Raw genomic sequence first — 23,714 nt, 5'->3', positions numbered from 1 at the left:
TGACTACTGTTTCTACTTATGAAAGCAGCTGGTGAAAGAAGTTTGGATCTTTGGTTGTCAAGTTTTGGATTTCTGGGAATTTTAGAGTCTGCAAGGGCTCCTAGCACAATGACTCATTCTTTAGATAGAGAAACTCAAGTCCAGAGATACTAAGGGACTTATCCAAGGTCACAGGCTTCCTTGGTTGCACAACCTGGGCCTGAAACTTGGGTCTGTCTCTTGATTTTTTTTAATCTAGAGGTGAATGTCTCATTGAATTTCTATGAGCAAAGGAAAATACTACAGCGCAAATTCTGAAATCACCCCACACTTCAGAGAATCTAGATGACAGTACACTACAACAGACATGAAGGGAAGATAAGCACAAAGTATTACTAATGCCTCCACCATTATCCCTGTTTCCCAAATCTGACACCTGGAAACAGGACCAAGTGGTATGCCATGGACACTGACCAGTCAGGACACAGGCTGGTCGGAGACAGCAGCAATGATGGACCCTGGCTCAGAACAAGCATTATCCTTGCCAACTACCCTTTCTCTCCACTCAATTTCTCCTACACATTTAATCATCAGATCCTTACCATCCTTCTTGAACCCATGCCCTTTCCAATGCATTTCCAATTAAACTACATTTGTCCTTGACAGTGGACTAAACACCCTCACTACTAGCCCTTGCCCTAGTCTGTCCTTTCCCAGGAAGCTGTTTCCTTTCCCCAATCTCCAGCACTTTTCAAACCTACTGTGGGGCAAGGTTAATGGTCTGCATTAGTATGATCACCCCAGGCAGAACAGATCTTTTCTCTGCTGAAGTTCAAGAGACTCTATAAGCTCTTTTATGATATTGATCACAATCTGCATGAAGTTAGAGCTATCTAAGATCAGATTATTTTATCTTTCCTTACAGATTTTAAGTTTGAAAGGAATGGAGTTTTTGTCATCTTAAAATGGTACCTCCCATATATCTTGCATTTTTCCCATTATGCCATGTAGAAGGGGTAATCACTAAATATTTATAAAGGAATAATCACTTGCTTTTTTAAAGTCAAGATTTTAATTGTACTAATATTATAAACACTCGTGGTTCAAGGCCTTGACATTGTCTGTGCCTCTGTTTTCCCAGGTACTAGCGTGACTCGTTACCCCAAACTTCAAGTCCTGTGCTCAAATGACATCTTCTCAATGTGGCCTTCTCAATTTTTAAAAATTGCAATCTGTCTCCTCTGCCCCACCCTCACATTCCCAATCCCCCTCACTCTGCTCTGTTTTCCCCATAGCACCTATTACCTTCTAACATATATGAATGAGTATATTTCCTGTTTACTAAATGCAACATACACAGAGAGGGATTTTTTATTGAGGAGAGGGGAGAGTTCATGGACGTGTATCTCAAGCATCTAGACCACACCCTGGCACGTGGTAGCTGCTCAACATATATTTGTTAAAAGAACTGAATGAAAGCATTAAAATGTTATTTTAAGTAATATATTAATTTATATATAGTAGCTATTAATATAACTTTGAAATATGTGAAAATAATACTATAATGCTATACAAACATGTCATAAAGTATATCATTTCATCATCATCATTTCACTGATGGCTACAGAATATAAATATGACACACAGTTTATGTTTTCATTTAGAGAAAACGCTAGAAAAAGATTAAATGATTTGTTAATCAATAGTAGACTTGGAAGCAGGAACGAGATTTCTCCCTTTGGGGTTCAATGCTACCCAGAGGAGGTTTCGATCCAAGTATGTACAATTACCAGAAGGTCAAATAATAAAAGAAAAAGGAAGAGAGCTGAATTGCTAAGCTATTACTTTTTGTAAGCAATGCCAAAAAATGGAACAGTATAACTTTTAACTCACATCTTAGGACTAATCAATGTTTTACTTCCTAGGTCAATCGGAAAGCACAATAATGTGTTGCTTTTTAATATTAACTGTTTCTAACCATGGTTTTTGTGCTAAAATGTTAAATTATCTTTTTCTAGATTTAAATTCATGAATTTTCAGAGCTGAATATTATTTAAACCAATAACTATGCAAATAGTAACTGATGAGCAAAAGGAGAAAGCAAACATTACTTCCAGGTAACGATGGCTGTTTGATATACAGGAGAGTTAATTTTAAGAGTCTCATTACAAGAATTTTTTTTCTTTTTTCTTTTCCTCTTTCTTTCCTTTTTATTGTATTTACATAAGATGACGGATGTTAGCTGAATCTACTGTAGCAATCATTTCACAATATATGTAAATCAAACCATTATGCTGTACGTGCCTTAAACTTATGGAGTGACATATGACACTTATTTCTCAATAAAACTGGAAAAAAACTACATACAAAATCAGTTGTACTAGCCAAAGATGGTGCTCACAAGAAATAAACTGGTTTAAAAATTATGAGTTTTCAAATATTATCTTTAACCTGAGATGACAAATAATTGCATAAAAATAATACTCTTTAATTTCAGATAAAATTATTAACCTTATCAAAAAGTCTATTCAGAATTCTGAACAGAATTTCTGCTATAAAAATGATTACCAGTTCCTGAAGCCTCTATATAAATCACTTCATGTAATCCCCACAATAATCCCACAAGGAACGTGTTATTATTCCCAGTCTACAGTGAATAAATTGAGGCTTACTGAAGTTAACCAACTCGTCCATCATTATTCAGCTAAAAGCTGGGAGGGCTGGAATTCAGATGCAGATCTTTCTGGGAGCCAAGTTCATACCTCAACCACCAGGACTTCTGCCCCTGCTATAAGAAGGTAGCGTGTTAATGACTTTTCCCATGAACTCTGAATAAGCTCTACAGTGGCTTCCTCCGTATCAGAGAGCTGGTGGGAGACAAGGGCTTCGGTAAGGATGAGCAGACTGTAAGAGTGAAAGTGGCCTGTAGTGTTTGTGTACAGAAATCAGCTGAGAGCCTTATGGGAATTCCCTTGTAACTCACTCTTTGCTTTTCTCTTTAGGAATCCCACTCCTGGGCATATATCCAGAAGGAACCCTACTCCAAAATGACACCTGCACCCCAATGTTCACAGCAGCACTATTTACAATAGCCAAGACATGGAAACAGCCCAAATGTCCATCAGCAGATGACTGGATAAAGAAGATGTGGTATATTTATACAATGGAATACTATTCAGCCATAAAAACTGACAATATAACGCCATTTGCAGCAACATGGATGCTCCTGGAGAATGTCATTCTAAGTGAAGTAAGCCAGAAAGAGAAAGAAAAATACCATATGAGATTGTCATATGTGCAATCTAAACAAACAAACAAACAAACAAAACAGAAATACAAAACAGAAACAGACTCATAGACATAGAATACAAACTTGTGGTTGCCAAGGGGGCGGAGGGTCGGAAGGGATAGACTGGGATTTCAAAATTGTAGAATAGATAAACAAGATTATACTGTTTAGCACAGGGAAATATATACAAGATCTTATGGTAGCTCACAGAGAAAAAAATGTGACAATGAATATATATATGTTCATGTATAACTGAAAAATTGTGCTCTACACTGGAATTTGACACAACATTGTAAAATGATTATAACTCAATAAAAAATGTTTAAAAAAAGAGAGAAATCAAAAAAAAAAAGAGTGAAAGTAAAAGGAGAAAGAACTTCTGGATGAAATCATGAACAGATAGAACAGACAAAATAGACTAAACTAGTTGGGTTTTATTCACTTGAAAACTATTCCTGAGGTTCCAATGTGTGCAAGCTCTCTACTGGGGATTGGAACAGGCCATGCAAGATCACGGCTCCTGCCTTGAAGCTGCTGGGGCTACTGGAGGTCAAGGACACAAGGCAGTCAGCCCTTATGAAACGTGCCCTGCATACCAGACACTGTCAGCAGCTATATACGTGCTATCTTACCTAATACACAATCATATAGATGAAGCCTCCATGTAAACTAGTAATTATCACATAAATTCTGAAGTAGAAATTTGAACTAAGTGCTATGAGAACTCTTAAGAAGGTCCTTTTAACAGTGCCCTGGGGGTAGGGCAAACTTCTCAGAAGAATGAGTTTGGGGCTTTAGGCCAATTCTTTTTTTTTTTTTTTTTTTTTTTTAATTAAAGTATAGTTGATTTACAATGTTGCATTAGTTTCAGGTGTACAGCAAAGTGATTGAGTTTATACACACACACACATATATTCTTTTTCTAATTCTTTTCCATTACAGGTTATTACAAGATACTGATAGGCTGATAGGCTAATTCTTATAGGTAGGAGAGGAATTTCTCAGCAGGGAAGCAGGAGGTCAGCACAGGGTACCACCTCTTTTTTAGCGAGGTAACACCAGGCAAGCAATGAGTCTGGTATCTGAGTAGGAGGGTTGTGTTAGATGAGGCTGACAAAGTGAGAAAGGAATCTGAACTTTATCTTTCTGGAAATTATTGACAGTTTATACCCAGGGGAGTGGCCAAATCACAGCAGAATTGTGGACATTTGATGGCAGAGCAGCGGAGGCTTCCAGAGACAAGAGACAGGAGGGCTAGTCTGGAGCTTATTGCAACAATCCAAGCAAATGCGCGGGAGACAGAGATCTGCAAAGTCCTTGCAGGAAGAGACAAAAGAGGAGAGTCTGGGGGCTGAGGTCATCAGTTGGGCCAGGGCTCTGATGTTTTGAGGCTTGAGGGGAAATGCAGATCTACCGTAACTCCCATTTCTGGATGGGGCTACTCGGTGATGCCATTTACTGAAGGAATAAGGAGGTAAAGCATATGTCAGGGAAAGAGAATTATTTCTACTTAGAATGTGCTAAATCAGAGGTGTCCTGGAGACTCTCAGGTAGGAAGGCCAAGTAAGCAGCTCGAGTCTGAGTTTAGGTTCAGGAGGACAGAATGCGCTGTAGCCTTGAGAACTGCAGGTGCAGGACACTTAAGCCGCAGGAGAAGACCACCAGGAAGAACGTGCAGCACGGGGAAGAACCCCGGGGAGCATCAACGCAGGCTCTGCCTGTGGGCTGGGGGGGTATGTGGGGAGAGCTCAGGGTTTACTAAATTTAAAACACCCCGCCAATTACCTACCATGCCTTTCTCTCCCATCCATGACAGACAAACTCTGGGCGCAAGAATCTACCCTAATGTTCTGACCTCTCTCCAGTCCAGGAAAGCAGTTGGACCTGAGTGTCTGCAGCCAATGGAAAAACTGTGCTGTTCTCATGTGCCCCTATGGTCCATATGGTCAACTGTGTAGCTTGCTTCAGTGAGCTTATGGTCTAATACTGATCGCTTTCTTCCTACACCAAATGAGTACTTATAAAAGTGTAACATTTGCTGGTAACTGAGAGAAGAGTTATTCCTCCATCTGTAAGGAGGCGGAACTGGAGATGCATGGATTATGGAGCCTACGTTCAAGGTGTCCTGCTGGAGGAGCAGTAAATAAACAGGGAGGGGCACTCACTTTGGAAACAAAAACGCCTCTGGGTCACCACCACCCTGAGTCAGTAGCATCTAACCACAGTGAAACAAAGAAACACAAGCCCACGGAGAACACCAGCACTGCGCCCGAGGGACCAGGGCACACCGACCGCTATCCCCCTTTTCTGCTAACAGCCTCTAGCCGGCAAGAGGGCAGCCTGTCTTCAAGACTGTCTCGTGTAGGTGAAGTAGCACCCGGTGATGGCAACCCAGCCACCATAGGGGCTATAAAAGAGTAACTGCTTCCTTCACACGCACTAGCTCTCGTGAGTTCTCAAGCTTTATAGCAAAAGAATAAATGTCAGACGGCTCTTTATGGGTTATGTTTCACGACTCTGCAGCTGTCGAGGTACTCTGGGAGGAATGCCTTCAAAGCTGATTGACATGGAAAGGCCACATTGGCCCCTCTGGACTCTGAACCTTGGCGCTAAATGACAGTGACTTGAGAATTGTGGTCGGGCTCTACAGTATGTTTAAAAGATGAACTCAAAAATTAGCAACATATTCATGCACACAGAGACTATTATTCTCACGTGTAGAGATGGAAATGGTTAATAAACGATTTGTGCTACAAGACTGATTCCTACTGTTGAAAAAAAATTTGCAGAACCACAGATAGCTTTCTGGACATTCTGGCCTAGAAAGTCCAGATTCCCAAACGGACAGAAAGTGGAATCACCCTTGATGGCTGGTAACCCACCCTCCCCCGAGTCTTTCAGTCCTTGGGAGGAAGAGTGACTCTTGTGATGAGAATCTGCTCCATCCTCTCTACTCTTTAGTCACCTCTTGGAGCTCAACCTTTTCCTGAGGGTGATGAATAGTAATAACTTGAATAATAAACATTTTTGCAGAAGAAAAAAAGTATTTGATAGCCTGTGTTTTGCATATCCCCAGTGAATTGCTGTAATGATGCAGCAAAGATGGAAAATGGACCAGAAGTAAATTGAATCATCCTAAGCAGTGTGCCACCACTAAGACGTTGCCTCCCCTTAGAACCAGCCTGCTAAACCCGCATGACATTGACTTTTTAAAATTTAAAAATTTTTAGTTTTCATTGACATATAGTCAGTTTACAATGTTGTGCCAATTTCTGGTGTACAGCATAATGTTTCAGTCATACATATATATACATGTCGTTTTCATATTCCTTTTCATTATAGGTTACTATAAGATATTGAATATAGTTCCCTGTGTTATACAGTAGGACTTTGTTACGTGACATTGATTTTTAACCAAGGCTTCCTGGTTCCTACCAACTGAAGACAGTGCTAGTGATGTTGACAGGGGCTACTATTTATGGAGCACTAGATACATCCAGGCACTGTCTTAAGAGCTTTCTGCATATCATATCAGATAATCCTCACTACAACCCTGTAACACGGATATAATTATTATCCCTATTTTACAGATAAGCAAACTGAGGCACAGAGAGGCAAGCAAACTGCCCGGGGAGACACAATGTGTGCTGGTGAAGCTGAGATCGGAAGCAGGCAGTCTGATTCCAGAGCCTGCACTCTTAACCTCTCTGTATCGTCAACTTGATAGACTATATTGGTTCATTTACTCACTCATTAATTCATTCTATACAAATATACAGAGCACTTACAATTTGTGGGCACTGGGTGTCAGGAATGCAACAGAGTCAAGAGGACATAGCCGCTGCCTTGTAGAGCTTGTGCTGAATACGCGCATTCATCAAAAATCACACGAATGAACATAAAAGGGCAACTGAGACACCTGTTACAGGAGGGGCACTCAGTGCTGTGAACACTTATAACCCAGGGACATGAACTGTGGGAAGATCAGGGAAGACTTCCCCAAGGAAAGGAAAATTAAAATGGGATCTGGAGGAGGAGACATAAACAGGTGAAGAGAGGAAGGACGCGTACTCAAGGCAGTGGCCCTGTGGAAGGAGGGCACAGGGAGCTGAAAGTGGCCGCTCAGGCTGATGGAAAGTGCGGCTGCGGAGGGCAGGGCCGGACCCTGTGGGGTCGCACAGGCCGTGGGAGGAATTCTATTGGCCTGTGTCCTGATAGCAAGGGGAAGCCCGAGAGAGGTTTGGCTGAGGCTATGTCAAGATAAAATGTATGTTTTGAAAAGATCCTTTTTGCTTCAGTATGGAAAACAGACTGGAGGGGGCAGAGCAGATATGGGATGACCAAGGAGGAGCTCCAAGGAGGAGATGATGGAGAAGGATGGTGATCGCGGTGATGGTGGTGATGGTGGTGATGATGGTGATGGTGGCGATGGTGGTGATGGTAATGACAATGGAGAGGGGTGGGAGCTGAGAGGTATTTAGGAGGTAAAAATCCATAAAGAATAAACTATGTAGAGTTGAGGGAAGAGGAGTTACTTTTGTAACTCCAAAGAGCTATGGCTTGTGAAACAGGATGGACAGTGGTTATAGTCACTAAAATAGGAGACACTGAGAAAGATCAGGTATGTGGGGAGGAACAAGGGGTCTGATTTTAGACATGGTGAATCTGAGGTTCCTTTGAGATAGTCAATAGAAACCCTTAAGAAGGAAGCTGGAATCTCAGAGAAAGGTCTGGATAGAGTAAAAGTTGAGATTTATGGTCACATGGGCAGCAAATGCAGCCATGACACAGGAAAGGCTGCCCATAGAGAGGGCAATTGGAGGTGGGCCCAGGAGGACAAATGTTGAGAAACTCCAACACCAATTCAAAGCTGGTCTGAGGACGTCCTGTGATGGAAACAGACAAAGCAGCCAGAGAAATGGAGGAAAACCAGCAGATGCACATAAAGAGACTATTTCAGGAAGAAACAGCAGAGGAAATGCTGCTGGGAGGTCAAATGTGATGTGGACTTAGAGTGTCAGTTACACAGATGCACAAGGAGATCTTTTGTAAGCACGGCCAGAACTGTGTGGAGAGACTGATGGGGCTAGAGGCCAGTCCGCAGCGGTTGAGAAGAAGGGAAGTGAGAAAATGTAGAAAGTGATACAGACAATTCTCTTGAGATGTTTGATAATAAGGAGAGAAGACAGAGAGACCATTAGGTGAACAGGGAAGAGTTTTGATGTTTTCATCCTTGTTTTTAATGAAAAGAAATTTGACTGTGTTTAAATGCCAATGTGAAGGATCCAGGGGGGAGGGAGAGATTATTAAGGAATAAAACAAAGGGAAAGTAACTTGGAACATAATAATCATCAATTCCCAGCCATTGCCTTTCTGAACCATAGATACACTGCTTGATGTGGCCAAGATATGGATGACCGCCTTCTAAAATGGTAATACAATGTCCCTAATAAAGCCATTTATTTGTGGCAGATACTTCCTAGAGATATTGTATAAATTATTTCAATCCACCACATACTCTACTGATCTCCTTAGCATCCAATTTAAAATTTAGGGCAATCTGGGCACTCCTATGGGTATTCATGTTACAGAATCAGTCTAAAAGTGGGATCAAGAGGGCCTTCAAATATTCATAATTGTAATGGAGGTGCCACAAAATAATCTGGGAAACAAATGCTCTCGGTGTATGCATTCTGTACTATTTGACCAAGTTTTTAGAAAACATGTAGGTACTGAACAAAAGATAACAGGGTAACCTATACAATGACATAACTGGAAGAGACAGGTTTGTCCTTGAGAGATTCTAAGACGATCTGTCACCCACACAAACACTGAAGGCACAATAACTCCCACAACAACTGCATATGTTTTCTTTGACAAAAATCACCTTCAGTGAATTACGCTGTATGAAGAAATAGTAAGCAACTGGCATGTCAGTACCCTAAGACTCTTGTTCTGCCAAGCAGGGAAAAAAAGATATATACATATATGTATATTTAATATTTATATATAAATACATACATATTTAAGTTTATTATAACTTATTAACACAAGCTCAGAAAAGAATGACTACCTAACAGTCTATAAAAGGAACTTCTCACACTAGAAAGTCTAGGGCCATAGAACGAGGAAATGACTCTGAAATGACGGTCTTTTGTGGTAGAAGCCACGGAAGAATGAGAGAATCATAAGGCAGTGAAAATAGTGAGGTTGTGTAAGGGTTTAAAAGGAGGTCCTGTAGATTCCAGGTCTACATTTCTCTGAACACAGGACCTCTTGAAATTTTCTTCAAATCCAGCCTCTGTTGACCTCATGACTAGGATATTATTCATGTTTGGTATCACACTAGAAATCCTGGAAGGCAGGGAAATTCCAGAAGCAACACCAATTCTTCTGTAAGTACAAAACTTGGAATGCACCATGATGATTGATAAGTGGGAGTTGACTGTGGTGCTGATGTCTCTGAGGCAATCAAGGTGAAGGTTTTCAGAGGAATTTCCCTCCAGCAGGAGTGGCCTGACTGTACGTACACCCAACCTGGGTACAGCTCAAGTGCTTTATTCATAGGTTACTTCTCATCACTGCAGAAGGTGACCTCACCATTTGGGTTCAGTCCCTGTAGACTCATTATAATCCACAGTAATAAACAACTCATCCAAGACATTGTTACATTAAATGCTCAAATTCTTTAAAAAAAATCTTTTTAGCGATGGCTAGATGCATAGAACAACACAAGCTTCCAATTTGTTAGTGACCATCCTAGGGCATTTCCTTGCAACTGGGTGTCCTAGTTGTGTGAAGAAATTGGCCTGGTATGATAAGAAAATTTGTCCAGGGATCAAGGAAGTCCTAGCTCAGTCACCACTACCTTGACAAGTGACTTATCTAACAAACATCACTAAATCCAGGGGAAGATGGCATTAGATAGAATTAAGGTCCTTTTTAATTCCAATCTTTTCTTATCTCCTCCAAGGGGGTATTGAATCATCCTCTTTTAATATCTTTGGATACCTCTTCCTGAAGGCATCATTTTATACATTCACAAAGTTGTTTCCTAACCAACTGTTAGAACATTGCTGGGGAAATTCTGTGGATACAATATTATCAGGTGTACTGAGTTGAATAGTTTCCTTCCAAAATTCATGTCCACCTGGAACCACAGAATGTGACTTTATTTGGAACTAAGGTCTCTGCAGATGTAATTAGTTAAAATGTGGTCACACTGGATTAGGGTGAGCCCTTCATCCAATGGTTTGTAAGATGGCCATGTGAAGACCCAGAGACAATGTGAAGATGAAAGCAGGAACTGGAGCAATGTATCTACAAGTCAAGGATGTCCAGTAGCCACCAGAAGCCATGAAAAGGCAGAGAAGGATTCTCCCCTAGAACCTCCACAAGAAGCCCAGCTCTACCTACACCTTGACTTTGGACTTAGAGTCCCCAGAACTGAGAGAGAACAAGTTCTGTTGTTTTAAGCCACCCAATTTGCAGTGCTTTGTTATGGCACCTTAGGAAAGTAATACACCAGGTATTGCCAACCTGCAGCTGGTAATGACTCACCTTGCTCTCATGGTAATAGACAAGGACTGTTACAAATACTCCAATATCTCAGACCTTCTGAATATAATCAAACACTTGGAATTCAAGATCCTGGTTACAGGTGATAAAATCAGCTCTGATGATTCCTGGATTTCCTTCTAGTAGGTGCTAAGAATTACATTTTCAAAGAGGTAACCTCTCCTTTTATTTAAAAAGGTAATATCCTCTCTTACAGACACTACATGCCTCTCTCTTGAAGTTGTAGGCCTTCTGGAAGGGGGACACTTTTTGCTTCCCCCTTACAAGAACTCTTTGCCTGAATAAGAAATGATCAGAATTGAAAGGGACCTGTGATACAGACTCCCTATTTATGAGATTCCGCCAAGACATGCACCATTCTGAATTCCATCGTGTGAAGCAATTTTAGAACGCACCATCTAAGGACGAGCATCGGTGAAACGGATGAAAATAGTGGTGATATTCTCATAAAGCTGTTAATTTAATTGCAAAATATGAATCTCTAAATGATAAATGATGTGAAAAGGCATATTCCTTCAATAGCCCCAAACTTTCATCAGATTTCTAGACTTAGCGCAAAAAGAGGCAATGAAAGACTTCCCAACAGCACATTTTAGAGCCCAAACTTTCAGGAACACATAATATTTCTACTTAGATTTCTTAGTTGCATGCTTAATGTATCTACGCTTATGAATTTCAGGAAGCAGAGTATGGACATCAGATTTTTCTATGTCATTTAAACACAAACCAGTCACTTAAACACATGATACACTCACATTGCGTCAGCTGTTGAGAGTAATTTTATCCTGCTGGTTGTGCCCAACTTTGGTTATAGCATCCTGATAACAGGAACTGAAATGCCTTCTCTCCTTCATTCAAAAGACCTTTTACAAAGCATCCAGAGTGGTCCAGGACACAACCCTGAAGCAGACACGGTTTCTGTCTTCAGGCAGTGGGCAGGCTAGTGAAGGAGACAGACCCATAAACAAGTGAGGCAACATGCCCAGGGTACCTGGAAGCACAGAGATACAATCGCCTACTGGGGAGAAGGCACGATGGAAAGTCTTTAACAGAGGCAGGAGTGGCTCCTGGCCAGGGGTGGGGTGAAGAGAAAGCCCAGGCTTCAGGGCACAAAGACAGAGTCCTTAACTCTGCTGGGAGCTGCTTCCTGGCTAAGTAAGCCGGAGAAGCAAGAGAACTCTCCCAGCCTTAATCTCCTTATCTGAAAAATGTGAGTAATACCATCTACAACACAGAATTATTATGAAGCTAGAATGAGGGGATGTATGCAAAGCAGAATGCCTGGTATATAGTAGATGCTCAATAAATGTTTATTCTCTTTTCTTTTTCATCCCCTTGGAAAACCTGTGTGAACTAAAAGAATATAATAACCACAAGAGCTATGAAAATAGCAACAACAAATTCATACATGGTCAATATCACTTACTTTTATACAATAATCACTATCCCGAATGCTAACCATTATACAGAACAACCTTTCCCTCTCACCACAATCAAACTTTCCATAACACATATATGAAATTAATCTTCAGAGAACAGAGATTTTATCATTTTGGGGCCTTGTTCAAAAAATTTTCAGTGACTATGCATTTATCTTGGCAAGGTTTTAATAAAAATTTTGGCTCCCAATCAGTTTTGATGAAGAAGAAAAAATATATTTATAAAGATGAGCATTTTTTTCCCCAGTGCCATTCACTTTGTCTGAAATACCTTACCTTCCCATCTGTAGCTATCAAATCCTAGCTCACAACCAGTCTCCATGGAGCTGCCCCAGACCGTTCTCTCCCACCCTCTCCTGACCTCATTGCCTTGCTAACACCACACTCCCCAGTGTACTGCTACTTTCGCTGTTATTTTTTTTAACTTTGTATTACTTATTTCAAAACTTCATCTTTCATTTTACCCCAATTGAATGGTAAACTCTTTGAGACCATAAACCACATGTTAGAACTGAGCATAATCTTTTGCACACAGTTGATATTTATGTATTTGTTGGTTGGCGAGAATACATGAGACATTATGATAGAAAAAGTTAAGTCCTATTTCAGCATGAATAGCAGTTAGCACAATCTGACTTCTTTCAGCATTAAAACAGAAGGCATTTCTGAAAACTCAAACTCGAGATGAATTAAATTACTGGCATAACTTCTTCCTCTATGGAAGTTAATTTCATTGTGAAAAACATGTTGAGTAGCAATAGAATTGTATAAATAAACTATCTCAGAATTTAAGCAAGTACTTATAAACAGCCATATTAATAATGATAGTGATTATACTTTAGTCAACAACTTACTTAACAAATTATTCAGAGTCCCTAATTTGTACAAGGAACCACACTAACTAAGATCCACTGGGAGAGGAGATGAATAAAAGACTGGCCAAGTCCTCAACACTCAACACTTTAATGGAGGAGACAGACTTGAAAACTTTTTACAAAACAACTTAAAGAAGCAATATGATATAACTAACCTACTGAGTACTGTGTGTGATTAATTTTAATTGGGAGGCCTCAGGAACCACCTCCACCCCCTCCAAAAAAAAAAAAATAGAGAGAGAGAGAGAGAGAATGAAGATAACATTTGAATAAGACCTGGAGAAAGAACTGTGACTGTAGACCAACATGGCGGAAGGGGGTTCTGGGCTATATGATCAGAAAGAACAAAAGTTATAGATATGAAAATATACCTTCACCCCATTTTTGCTTCTCTCAGTAGATGATCTAACTTGCTACTTCATGGGAAAAATAAAAGGCCATTCCTCTCTTCCATTTCAAAACTGTCTCGGTCTTTCCCTCCTATCTTAAAAATCTCCCTCATTCTTTCCCAAAACTAATTTCTCCAAATCGTTCTGGATCCTCTTGCTGCTTGTCTACGATCACATCTTGTTCTAGCACTTACCCGCCTCTCTCCTTCCTTTCATGGCCAAATTTTTGAAAGAATGGTCTATACTTGTTATCTCTACTTCAGCTTTAATGCACTATTCCGTTACATAAGGTTAACTGCCTCTTAAATCTCTTTTATTCAGTAAAATAAAATGAAGTAAGGATTTACTTTCTGATTTCCTCCTTCCTTTGTTGTAAAATTTCTTTAAAAATTTATTTGCTATCTTCAGGGAACAGAAATGTATAGCCTCTGAATAGGATTTCTCATGTCCAGATAGTAAACTATCAAGCAGCTGAGACTCTGTGGAAGCATTTTCAGTGAAGAAGCTGTTATCGCAGTGATGGATGAGAATTCTGAACCTTCAACACGCTGTTCTCTCACTGTATCGTTCCCTAACGCAGAGCTCTTTACAATTCTTCAGATGAGAACAGGTAGGGTAAACAATTCATCTTCAGCAACAGAAAAGAGGTATTTTTAAGGAAATTATTTCATACAAGCCAGGTCCTTAATCTTTTTCAGAAGATCGGGTAAGGTAAGACTGGGTATCTCGACACCTGCTGACACACCTAGAGAAGCATCTCAGTCCAGTCCCTGGTTTATGTTTCGATTGCCTGGCAGTTTCATTAACTAAAGGCATAATGGCTAAGATGGCTTCTCCTCTTATATACAATAAATAGCCAGAACTCTCCAGAACTTACTTTGTTCACCTGGTCTGCCTTCAAGTTTATCAGGACCCATTTAACCACCTATACTGATTTCAAAAATGCAAAGAATCACCTATGTGCTTTATACACATTAAGTCTTTTCGTGGACAGTGAGTATTATACACACTATTGTGTAAACTGCTGGGCAATACATGATCTCAGCTCATTTTTTCCGATTTTTCCTTTGTAATGAAACTGCAGTTCATTGAACAATCCAATTACCTCCCTTTCTCTTTTAAAAATAAATTTTTCCTACACGCATTCTACTTGTTAAAAACGGCTCTCCTTCAAGTAGACAGAGTTCTGTATCATGACCTTCTCTTCTGTCCTCCTAAGGAACAGGGTTTACAGGCCTCCCAAATGCATTGGAGCTTCTAGGAATTCCATAAATATTTGTCAAAGGGCTGATCTATATGTAACGATATTGTTAAAAATTTCCATAAAGATCACCAAATGAATGTTTTGACTAATGAGCAAGTGGAACATGTCAGGCCCACCTCTTCAGACCCCTCAGAGGGGTCGGGTCAAGGCTACAATGGAGACCCATATTCCGTTTGTCTAAATATTTAGAAGTGATACACCAAGTTAAACTATTAAATAAGGTCTCTACCTCCAATCTCAACAAATATACCTTCAACCACCTGGAGGTACAGGTACAAATTTAGAATTTTTAGACTCCTTCAGGTTCCACAGCACAGCGTGATGACATGGAAGGGCCAGGCCACACCCTTCTCTCCCCATTCCCCAGTACCAGGAACACCTTGATGGGCCTTGAGCACCTGTGTGGACATCCTACCCACCTCAAACGACTGCCCCTTAGCCACCCTCCAGGCTACGGGTACATTTTCCAGTTTTATCCTCCTCAGGACATGCCTAGGGATAAGGCCCATGTAGGCCCTAGAAGCAGACCTTAAGCTGTTTTCAGGAAGGAAATTCCAGAGCTGGGAGCCCAGAGCATGAGGGTGAATGAAGTGAGGGCTTAGGCTGGGCACATGCTCTTGGCCCCTCAGATCTGCATCCTGTGGAAAAGTGTGGCCAGAGGAGGGTCCTCTAATTCCCGAGTGCCAGAGCAGGGCCTCTGTTGCCCACGACTAAAGGCGATACTGGATAATTTACCAAAAAGGAGTATTTACCACATCAACCTCCTTATTAGTTAATATACTAGTTGAACATAAATACATGAAAACCCCTGAAATTCCAATCTCTGATCACCTGAGTTCCCTCAAGGTCTATAACCCAAGGGTCTAATATTTATCTGGATCTACCCGACAGTCGAGATTCTGTGCTTGCTTAACAAACTCATATGAATTTACAGAATTCTACTCTCATGCTAGAGGGAGTTAAGAAGACAGCGAGGAGCAGGAGAAAGAGGAAGGAGGGCGACATCAAGTATCAAAGACAAGACCAGACACGCGGGTCCAGAAGAGACATTTCCCTTGTGTTCTGTCACTTGTGTGGGGAAGCAGATGACGCCACGGTTAAGCATCTGATTACAGCTTGCTCTCACTAACCCACACATTCATGTAGTACACTCGATGGCCTTGTGACACCCCTATTCCAGCCACTGTGTACGTATAAGTCAAGCTGAATCTTGTCAGCATTTAAGTTGAGGCTGATGACAGCTCTCCCTGCCCCTCACCATCATTTATTTGCTGCACTGCAATTTCCACTTTACTTAGCAAGAAAATTAACTTGTTAATTTGAAAAAAAAAAAAAAGAGACTAATAAAGAATTCTCATCACAATATACATATACATACTCCACAGGAAGGGAAGTATTTCAACTGGAAATCTTATTTACGTGTACTTACTGAGATTGTACCATTGTCTAGACCTATGGACAGTCTTCTTGTTTCCGGGTTAAAAGACATGCATGAACATGGAGCTGAAAGAAATGAACATGTTGGTGAAATTAACAAAACGATGATTCTCATGGATTCAGGAGTGACTGACGAGCTAAAAGTGTATGGCTATTTCTTTTCCCCACTATTTCCTAAAAAACCGTTCATTTAACTCCCACTTGCCAAAAAATAAAAACAGTGATTTTACAAGCAACCCCTAGTTTTTCAGTTACCCTTTTAATGAATGGAACAAATAAGACATTCTCAAACTGGACAAGTTCCAAGGGGCTGGTCTCGGCTGTTCAGGATCAAGTCTAAATTTGCTTCACTAGATCAACAATATTTTGTGCTGTGGAATCCTTCAGTCACCAATCTCTCTCTTCTACACAGACCACATCTTTAATGGAAATAACCTCTTTTCTGAACTAGGGAAACAAAAGGAAGATCTTATCATCCCCTATTCTCCCATCCCCAAGTATAGAAATACACTTTTTTTTATTCAAAAAAAGTGATTTGGGGCATGCAGACTAACAGAAGTCTTTCACTCTCAGTAATTCAAGGGATATGCTGGAGGCTGCCAGTTGGAAAAAGAAGGAGGATTTGTCTCAATCTAAAAGAGAGCCAACTTGACACATGGCCAGGCTCCAGAGGAAAGAAATCAGGTGAGTCGGTCTGCCCAGTCCTGGACAGGGCCTCCCTGTTCTGCAGGACTGACTGCTACCATTACAAGCCTGAGGGAAACATGCTTGGAAGCCACGTGTGGCCAAAAAGTGCTTGCTGAACAGCCAAATTCCAGTTCCCAGTCTTTTCTACCTATGCTTGCTTGTAAGAATGGGGGCTTTCTAGCAACTTATTCTATACTGAAATAGTGTTCTAAAGAGCCCAACGTAATTTTTAAATTTCTCCCCGCATCCTCACTGTCGCCCTGTAGGTCATGAACTACCCACCATCATAATCACAATCAGCATCAAATATTTCATTCTTACTTCTCCCAGTTATGATTAGATGTCTTACCCAAGGTCACCCAGGGAAAAAAAAGTTGGCAAAGGTTCAAAGACAATTCATACACACAGTCCTATTTTCAAATACTCAGCTTAGATTATCTTTGAACTATAAACTGCAAGTTCTACTAACAGAACCACTTCATAAATATATCACTTGGTAACAATTTTTTCATCCTCTATAAAAGGGTCCTGAACAACAACAAATCTTCTAAACTGCATAAAGTACTTTTTTCTAATTTTCAATTGTGATATTAGAAAATAGAACCCCTCCTCCGACCACCACCACCAGCTTCCACCAGTAAAGCAGAATATCTTCTTTTGGTTTAGCCGCAAATTTAAACTAGATTTCCAACAGGGGGAGGGTACAGTTCAGCGGTAGAGCGGACGCTTAGCGTGCACAAGGTCCTGGGTTCAGTACCCAGTACCTCCAGTAAAAAAATAATAATAAGTAAATAAACCTAATCATCTCTCCAACCCCCCAAAATAAATAAATAAACTAGATTTCCAAAAGAACACCGCTGGAAAAAAAGCCATCAAGTGATATTTAATGCACTGCCCAAAGAAAGCCAGTCTTACTTGCCTTTGGCCTTATAAACTATGCTGGCAAAATTTCTACACAGATGCTAAGGTGCCAGATCTCATAATCCCATAACATGTGTGCAGGATTAAAATTTAATCATTTCATGGAAAACTATCATGTTAGCTGAAAAAAGGAAAAGAAAAAAATACACTGATGATAACTACATAAAGTACGCACTCACATAAAAATGGAAAAACAACACAGTTCTTGTGTTCGAGTCACAAAATTACTTCTGTAACATTGTCTTTATTTATTATTTTGCTATTCCCATTAAAATTTCTAAATACCTAACAACTTATAAGACATGCACATGAGCATGAGGCAGAACTTGATTTCAGCCCAAACGGCTATACACAAGTGAAAAATAACCTTATCACTTAGCTGCCTTCCTGATTATAAAAAGTATTTGCTGTGTGATTTACTAAGTTCATATCTGGTTATGTAATAACTAGAATATTCACTGATCTTTGAATGTGACTTAAAAGACTTTTTTTACAATACAGCACAAGTGACCCTTAAATCTACATTGTTACTTCTTTCTTATCTTTCCTCCATTTACTAAATTGCTTGTTATTCTTTAACAAAAATTTAGAATGCTAATTATGTTCAAGGCAGGTGATGAAATGATATATAAAGTACTATAGCTGTCATCAAGGAATTTATAGATTGTGACACCAACTATATGTGGGAACTATAAAGACTTGTCCCCGATGTTACCTCATTGGTTCATACCACTTCATACTGATGGCAGGAAACACTAGAATGCAAAAGGAAAGGCCTTTCCTACAAAGGACCATAAAGGAAGTTTTAACAGAAATTCTGTTGTTGCAGGACCCATATGCTTGAACCCAAGATGGCTGTAGACAGGGGACTGACAGACCCAGAGAGCATTACCTCCCTGGTGCCCCCAAAGGTGCAAACACCCCTTTGAAGAGGCATTATGGTAAAATACCAAGCCACCCTGTGTGTGTGTGTGTGTGTGTGTGTGTGTGCGCGCGCGCGCGTGCATGTGTGTGCACAGACTTTTGGTGAGTGAAACTTATGTTCCCCAAGCCATTTCCCAACTGTGACGCTCCCATAGGAAGAGGCCTGGGTTGGTTACCCATAGGCCCTGCAGGGCCAAGGAGAAAAGGAATGAACTGAAAGAAATACTGACACCCGTATTTGTTGTTACAGTAAATGTCTTTCCTTTTGGGGGTTGGAGAAATAGATACATAGACACAGGGATCCTTCTACTAAAACTCACCAGAAATTAATTTTAAAAAAGCAACCTCTGAAAGTCTAGCGCTGTGGCCCATACAAAATAAGCTCCTGTCCGTCCACGCGAGAAACTAGCAAAGGGCAAAACTGTCTGGGGAAGGATAATAAAACACAGTAAAGTAATGGTACTTATGGCCAAATGGTAAAGGGACTCCTTCAGAAAGAATAAGAGAGGAAACAAGCAATATAGGACTTAAACACAATATCTGTATCCAGGATGCAAAAATTGGATGTTTCCCTAATAGAATTCAGCTGTAAATGCTCTAACACTAGTAATTCATTAGTCGATGAAGAAACACTTGGGTCTCTCTGGTGGCTGAAAGTTCAGGTCAGAGATGAACTGGCTGACTGCCGTGTTTGGAATGACCTTAAAAGGCACTCCAAAAGCTGAGCCACGTGGCTGAGCAGGACTCCAAACCACAGTGCAGCTCCCCTCAACTGACTCGCTCTGTGAAGCTGCATCCCTGAACTCTGGATGCAATTCATCTAGAAATTTCATCTAGAAATAAGAGAAGAACTCTCATCCTCCACGCTGTCTGATCAGGATTTGCCACCTCCCTTCTCTGTCTCAGCCCGATGACGGTCAACAAGAAGCATATTTGGCGAAATTTTAGGAAGCAAGAATGAAAAGTACAAATCAGATAGAAAATAAATTTGTGGAAGTCTATGGGTAATGAGAAACAATATTCTCTTATATTAGTGTCAGGACTTTAGACCCTGATGACCTGTCAAAATCTTATCTTTAAATACTTTCATAATATTGAGTGTTTTTAAAAAAGAAATCTTTGTAGTTTGAGGCAGGTACACAGCCTAAAGTTTAGGGAGAATAAAAATAAAGAGAAACCCCAGTCTAGGTGATTCTATTAATGACCATATAATTTGAAGGGGGAAAAGCTCAGGATATGAGCCCTGGGCAAAGGGAACTCAAGACACCAACACCAATCAGCTGAGTCCATAATTAAGTGGATCAGAGAGAAACTGGCTACTTGTATTTTAAATATTTTCATCTCACAGGTGATTTAAGAAAAAATATTGCTCTTGCTTTCTAAAAAAAAATCTGAGTTGAGAGGAGGCATTTTCAAAATACTTCTATTTGGCAGAAAGTTTCCCAATATCTATCATTTATACCTATAATTCTTTCATTTTATGACAAATTTATTTCCTGTCCTTTGCTGATAGGCTGAACTTTGCTCAAATAAACACAAGTTTCCTTGAAGGTTGAGCTGTGGATTTCAATCACAATGACAGCTTTACAATGCTAAAGGCATTATTTGGCAGGAGACACTAATCTTCATGGGATGTGCTGGTGGGAACTTTAAATAAGCAATGGTACTTCTATGAATAAAACTTTAAATGTTCAAGGCATCTTGATGACATTACGTGTTCAGGATCCTATGATAAGAGGGCCTTGATTAGAAAGGCTTTCAAAGAGCACCCTGCCACCGCGAAGTGAAGATTAAATTCATGGACACAATCTTGTTCCACTGTTTGTCATAAGATAATATTTATTAGGTCTACAATACTCAGCCCATGTTTTACTTTATTAAAAATACTTATATTTAGGACTTCAATTTCCTAGCATAAAAAAGCACCTTTCACTTAAATCAAATATTTTATACACTAAACTAAAATTAACCATTTATTTTCTTTTTATTCAGTCTGGGTAACATCAGCAAAACTACAGTGAATTAGCATTAGTCTCTTTTCTCCCAGGTAAGTTTTAAATTACAGGAAAGTGATCTAACTACCGTAAGTTTTAAATTACTCTGACAGATGAAAATCAAATAAGAGTATGCTAAATAAATGCTATAATTATTCAGATTTATTAATATGTTATCTTTAATTTGGTTAATCTAGGTTTTCCCTTCATTTCTGTTAAAAATCAAAGTTCCTTGGGCATCTTTTCTTCTTAGTAAACAGAAATAAAAGACCAGATTACATTACTGTTATTGAAAATGTAAATAGTAAAAACAATAAATTATTTTGAACATGTGGTTTTATTATATAACTCATACCAAAAAGAAACCAGCAAAGGAGCAATACACTTTACAGCTAGGAACCAAGAAGTTATTTGAAATTAGATGTAAGTCAAACAACAGGATGAGTATTTCCCAATTATACACATATTCTCTCACTGCCAAGAATCTCCCTCAACTGAGTTAAAGATATTGTCTAAAAGTCACCAAAACAATCACTATATTATTAAAAACAGAAATGCCAAATTCATTATTTTAAATATCTTTCTATCATGGATCTTTCCACATGAATTACCCCCCAAACTCCCATAAGCCCAGCAGAAAGAGGTGGGACAGCACACGAACCACCTCCACTGTCCTAAATCACTGAGAGTTCTTGGGCGGCACCAATGGGAAAATTAACATCTGCAATTTACATACAAAATAACTCATTTCCATCTCAGATATAAACATATAAATACAAACGTATTAATCATTTTAATTTTCTAAAGCCTCAATTTCAAGTTATCTGTTGCTGAAAGACTACAGTTTCAATACGTGGGAAAAGGAAACCAGTCTAGCCGCAATCTCAGAAATTAGCCACTTTCCCAGCCCCTCTGGGCTAAGATCAGCAATGACAGTATACGTTGCTAAACACCAAGAACCTGAAAATCCTTTAAGAATAGTTAGTTGACATATCTCATAACCAAAATATTTCTGCAAATCTGAGAACAAAGAAAATGGAAAGTTTATCTGTTAGGTTCAGAGAAAATGCAAGGACTTGCCCCAAGTGGGTCAGCAAATTGATAGCAAAAATGAAAATCAAATTCCAGTTCCGCACCCGGGTGGCTAGGTGCTACCCTACAAGCGATTCTGAATACTCTGATCTTAAACAATGCATAGTTTTTGGTGAATTTAATGTAAATAGTAAGACTAAGTTCAAACTTCATCTCTCTGTCTTAACCAAGAGAATTTATTTAATGCAGTCCTTAACTCATTTCACAAAAAAATTGGAAATGGATTTAAAAGCAGATACAATAAAACCAAACAAAAGAAATAAGCAAAAGTCCTAAGGAGCATACATGTAAGAACAGAAAGAAAATTAGAATAAAGATCTGTTGGGAAATAGAGCAGGTCCCATGTTTCACGTTATCCTTAAGGACTATGTTGCGTCTGTAGAATTTTCCTCCCAGCTTTTTTTGCCTCATGGTACATACAGAAATTTAGATTTTGACAGTCCCTGGAGTAAACGGAAGAGATCCAGGGCCCAGATGAGTGGTTCTACCCTGCCTAGCTAAGCAGATCAGTTCTCGGGGCCTGTAATCCATTTGGATCATTCCAGATTGCTGTAGCATACAGGATGGGAAGTCCTGTCTTAGAGAGAGCCAAGGGTTTCTGGCTCTCCTATCTGAAAAGTATTCTCCCGTAGTGTTTCTCAAAGGGGTGCTGAGCATTATGCTGGATAGCTACTTCACAAGCAGATAAAGCAATTCACGTCTACACACAGCAGTACGAGCTGAGGGCGCAGTGAATGAAGGCATTTCTGCAGAGGGCGAACAAAGCGGGAAACCTCAGAATACAGATGAATAATCAGACTGCATAGGATTCATGCTGCCCATCATAAACAATAAATAACCTTTCTCTCAACCAGGCTGTTGATAAAAACTGGAAAGCAGACAGTTCAAAGTTACATTTTCCTGAGGACTAGAGTTCCCATGCTTTACTTTTTTACTTTACTTTTTTATTTAAATTTTAAACACTTAAAAATTTTTTTAGATTTATTTTTTGTTGAGGTAACATTGGTTTATAACATTATATGTGTTTCAGGTTTCAACATTATATTTCGACTTTCGCACACCCTGCAGCATGCTCACTGCCCAAAATTTAGTTTCCACCCATCACCATCACAGTGGATCCCCTTCACCCATTTCACAACCTACTTCCCCTCTGGTAACCACTACTCTGTTAGCTGTATCTATGAGTTTATTTATTTTTTTTTTGGTTTGTTCACTTATTTGTTTGTTGGTTTTTCATATTGCACGTGACTGAAATCATATCATATTTGTCTTTCTCCGTCTGACCTACTTCACTTAGTAGAGTTCCTATACTTTAAAAGTTAGCTGAACAAATGGTAAAGTGGTCACACTGGTGTAAAAACTGAAGGCGCCCAACCATGGCCTCAGACTGGGCACATATCATCCCACCAGGCTAAGGCAGAGAGCTGGAAAATGACAAAATCGGTCATTTTATTTATTAAGTGTGCCTTTTATTTGTAATTACCTTTGAAAAACCATCTTCTGTTTTTTCTTTGGGGACAAATTCATAAACACTTAGGAACCAAAGTAAATTCCACCTGCCTGCCCTGGCAACGAGACAGACTCCAATTGCCCAACACAACCCCACTCAGGGCTGAGCCTCTGGCCCTCTTAACCTCCTCTTCACTACATCTTTGGCAGCCAAGTTGCTTTACCTACTCCTCATACCCGAGATGAAAACTAGGCAGTAAAGGCCCAGACATGACACCCAATACTGCAGAGTCAGAAAAATCTCAAACACATGCTACCCCAGTCCCTGCCTGCACGCTCTCTCCTCCTCTCCTTTGTTGAGCCGCATGAATAGCAAACCTTGTTGGTCAAGTAAATT

General features: G+C 39.8%; 1 protein-coding gene across 4 annotated transcripts in view; it reads right to left on the bottom strand.

Moving 5' to 3' along the window:
• WDFY2 (WD repeat and FYVE domain containing 2) overlaps nucleotides 1–23,714 on the bottom strand; it is a 150,441-nt gene that overhangs the window by 58,651 nt on the left and 68,076 nt on the right. For all 4 annotated transcript variants that reach the window (XR_010383628.1, XR_010383629.1, XM_010982397.3 and 1 more), the window contains one exon: nucleotides 16,243–16,316. Coding sequence is in view for 2 of the 4 variants with exons in the window: in XM_010982397.3 (XP_010980699.1) it covers nucleotides 16,243–16,316 (74 nt within the window). In the remaining 2 variants the exon portion in view is untranslated. The remainder of the gene's footprint in view (nucleotides 1–16,242; nucleotides 16,317–23,714) is intronic.

This window comes from Camelus dromedarius, chromosome 13 (assembly GCF_036321535.1).
Source record: "Camelus dromedarius isolate mCamDro1 chromosome 13, mCamDro1.pat, whole genome shotgun sequence".
Lineage (NCBI taxonomy): Eukaryota > Metazoa > Chordata > Mammalia > Artiodactyla > Camelidae > Camelus > Camelus dromedarius.
Note: the sequence above shows the minus strand (reverse complement) of the source record. Positions and strands in the feature narration are given on the sequence as shown.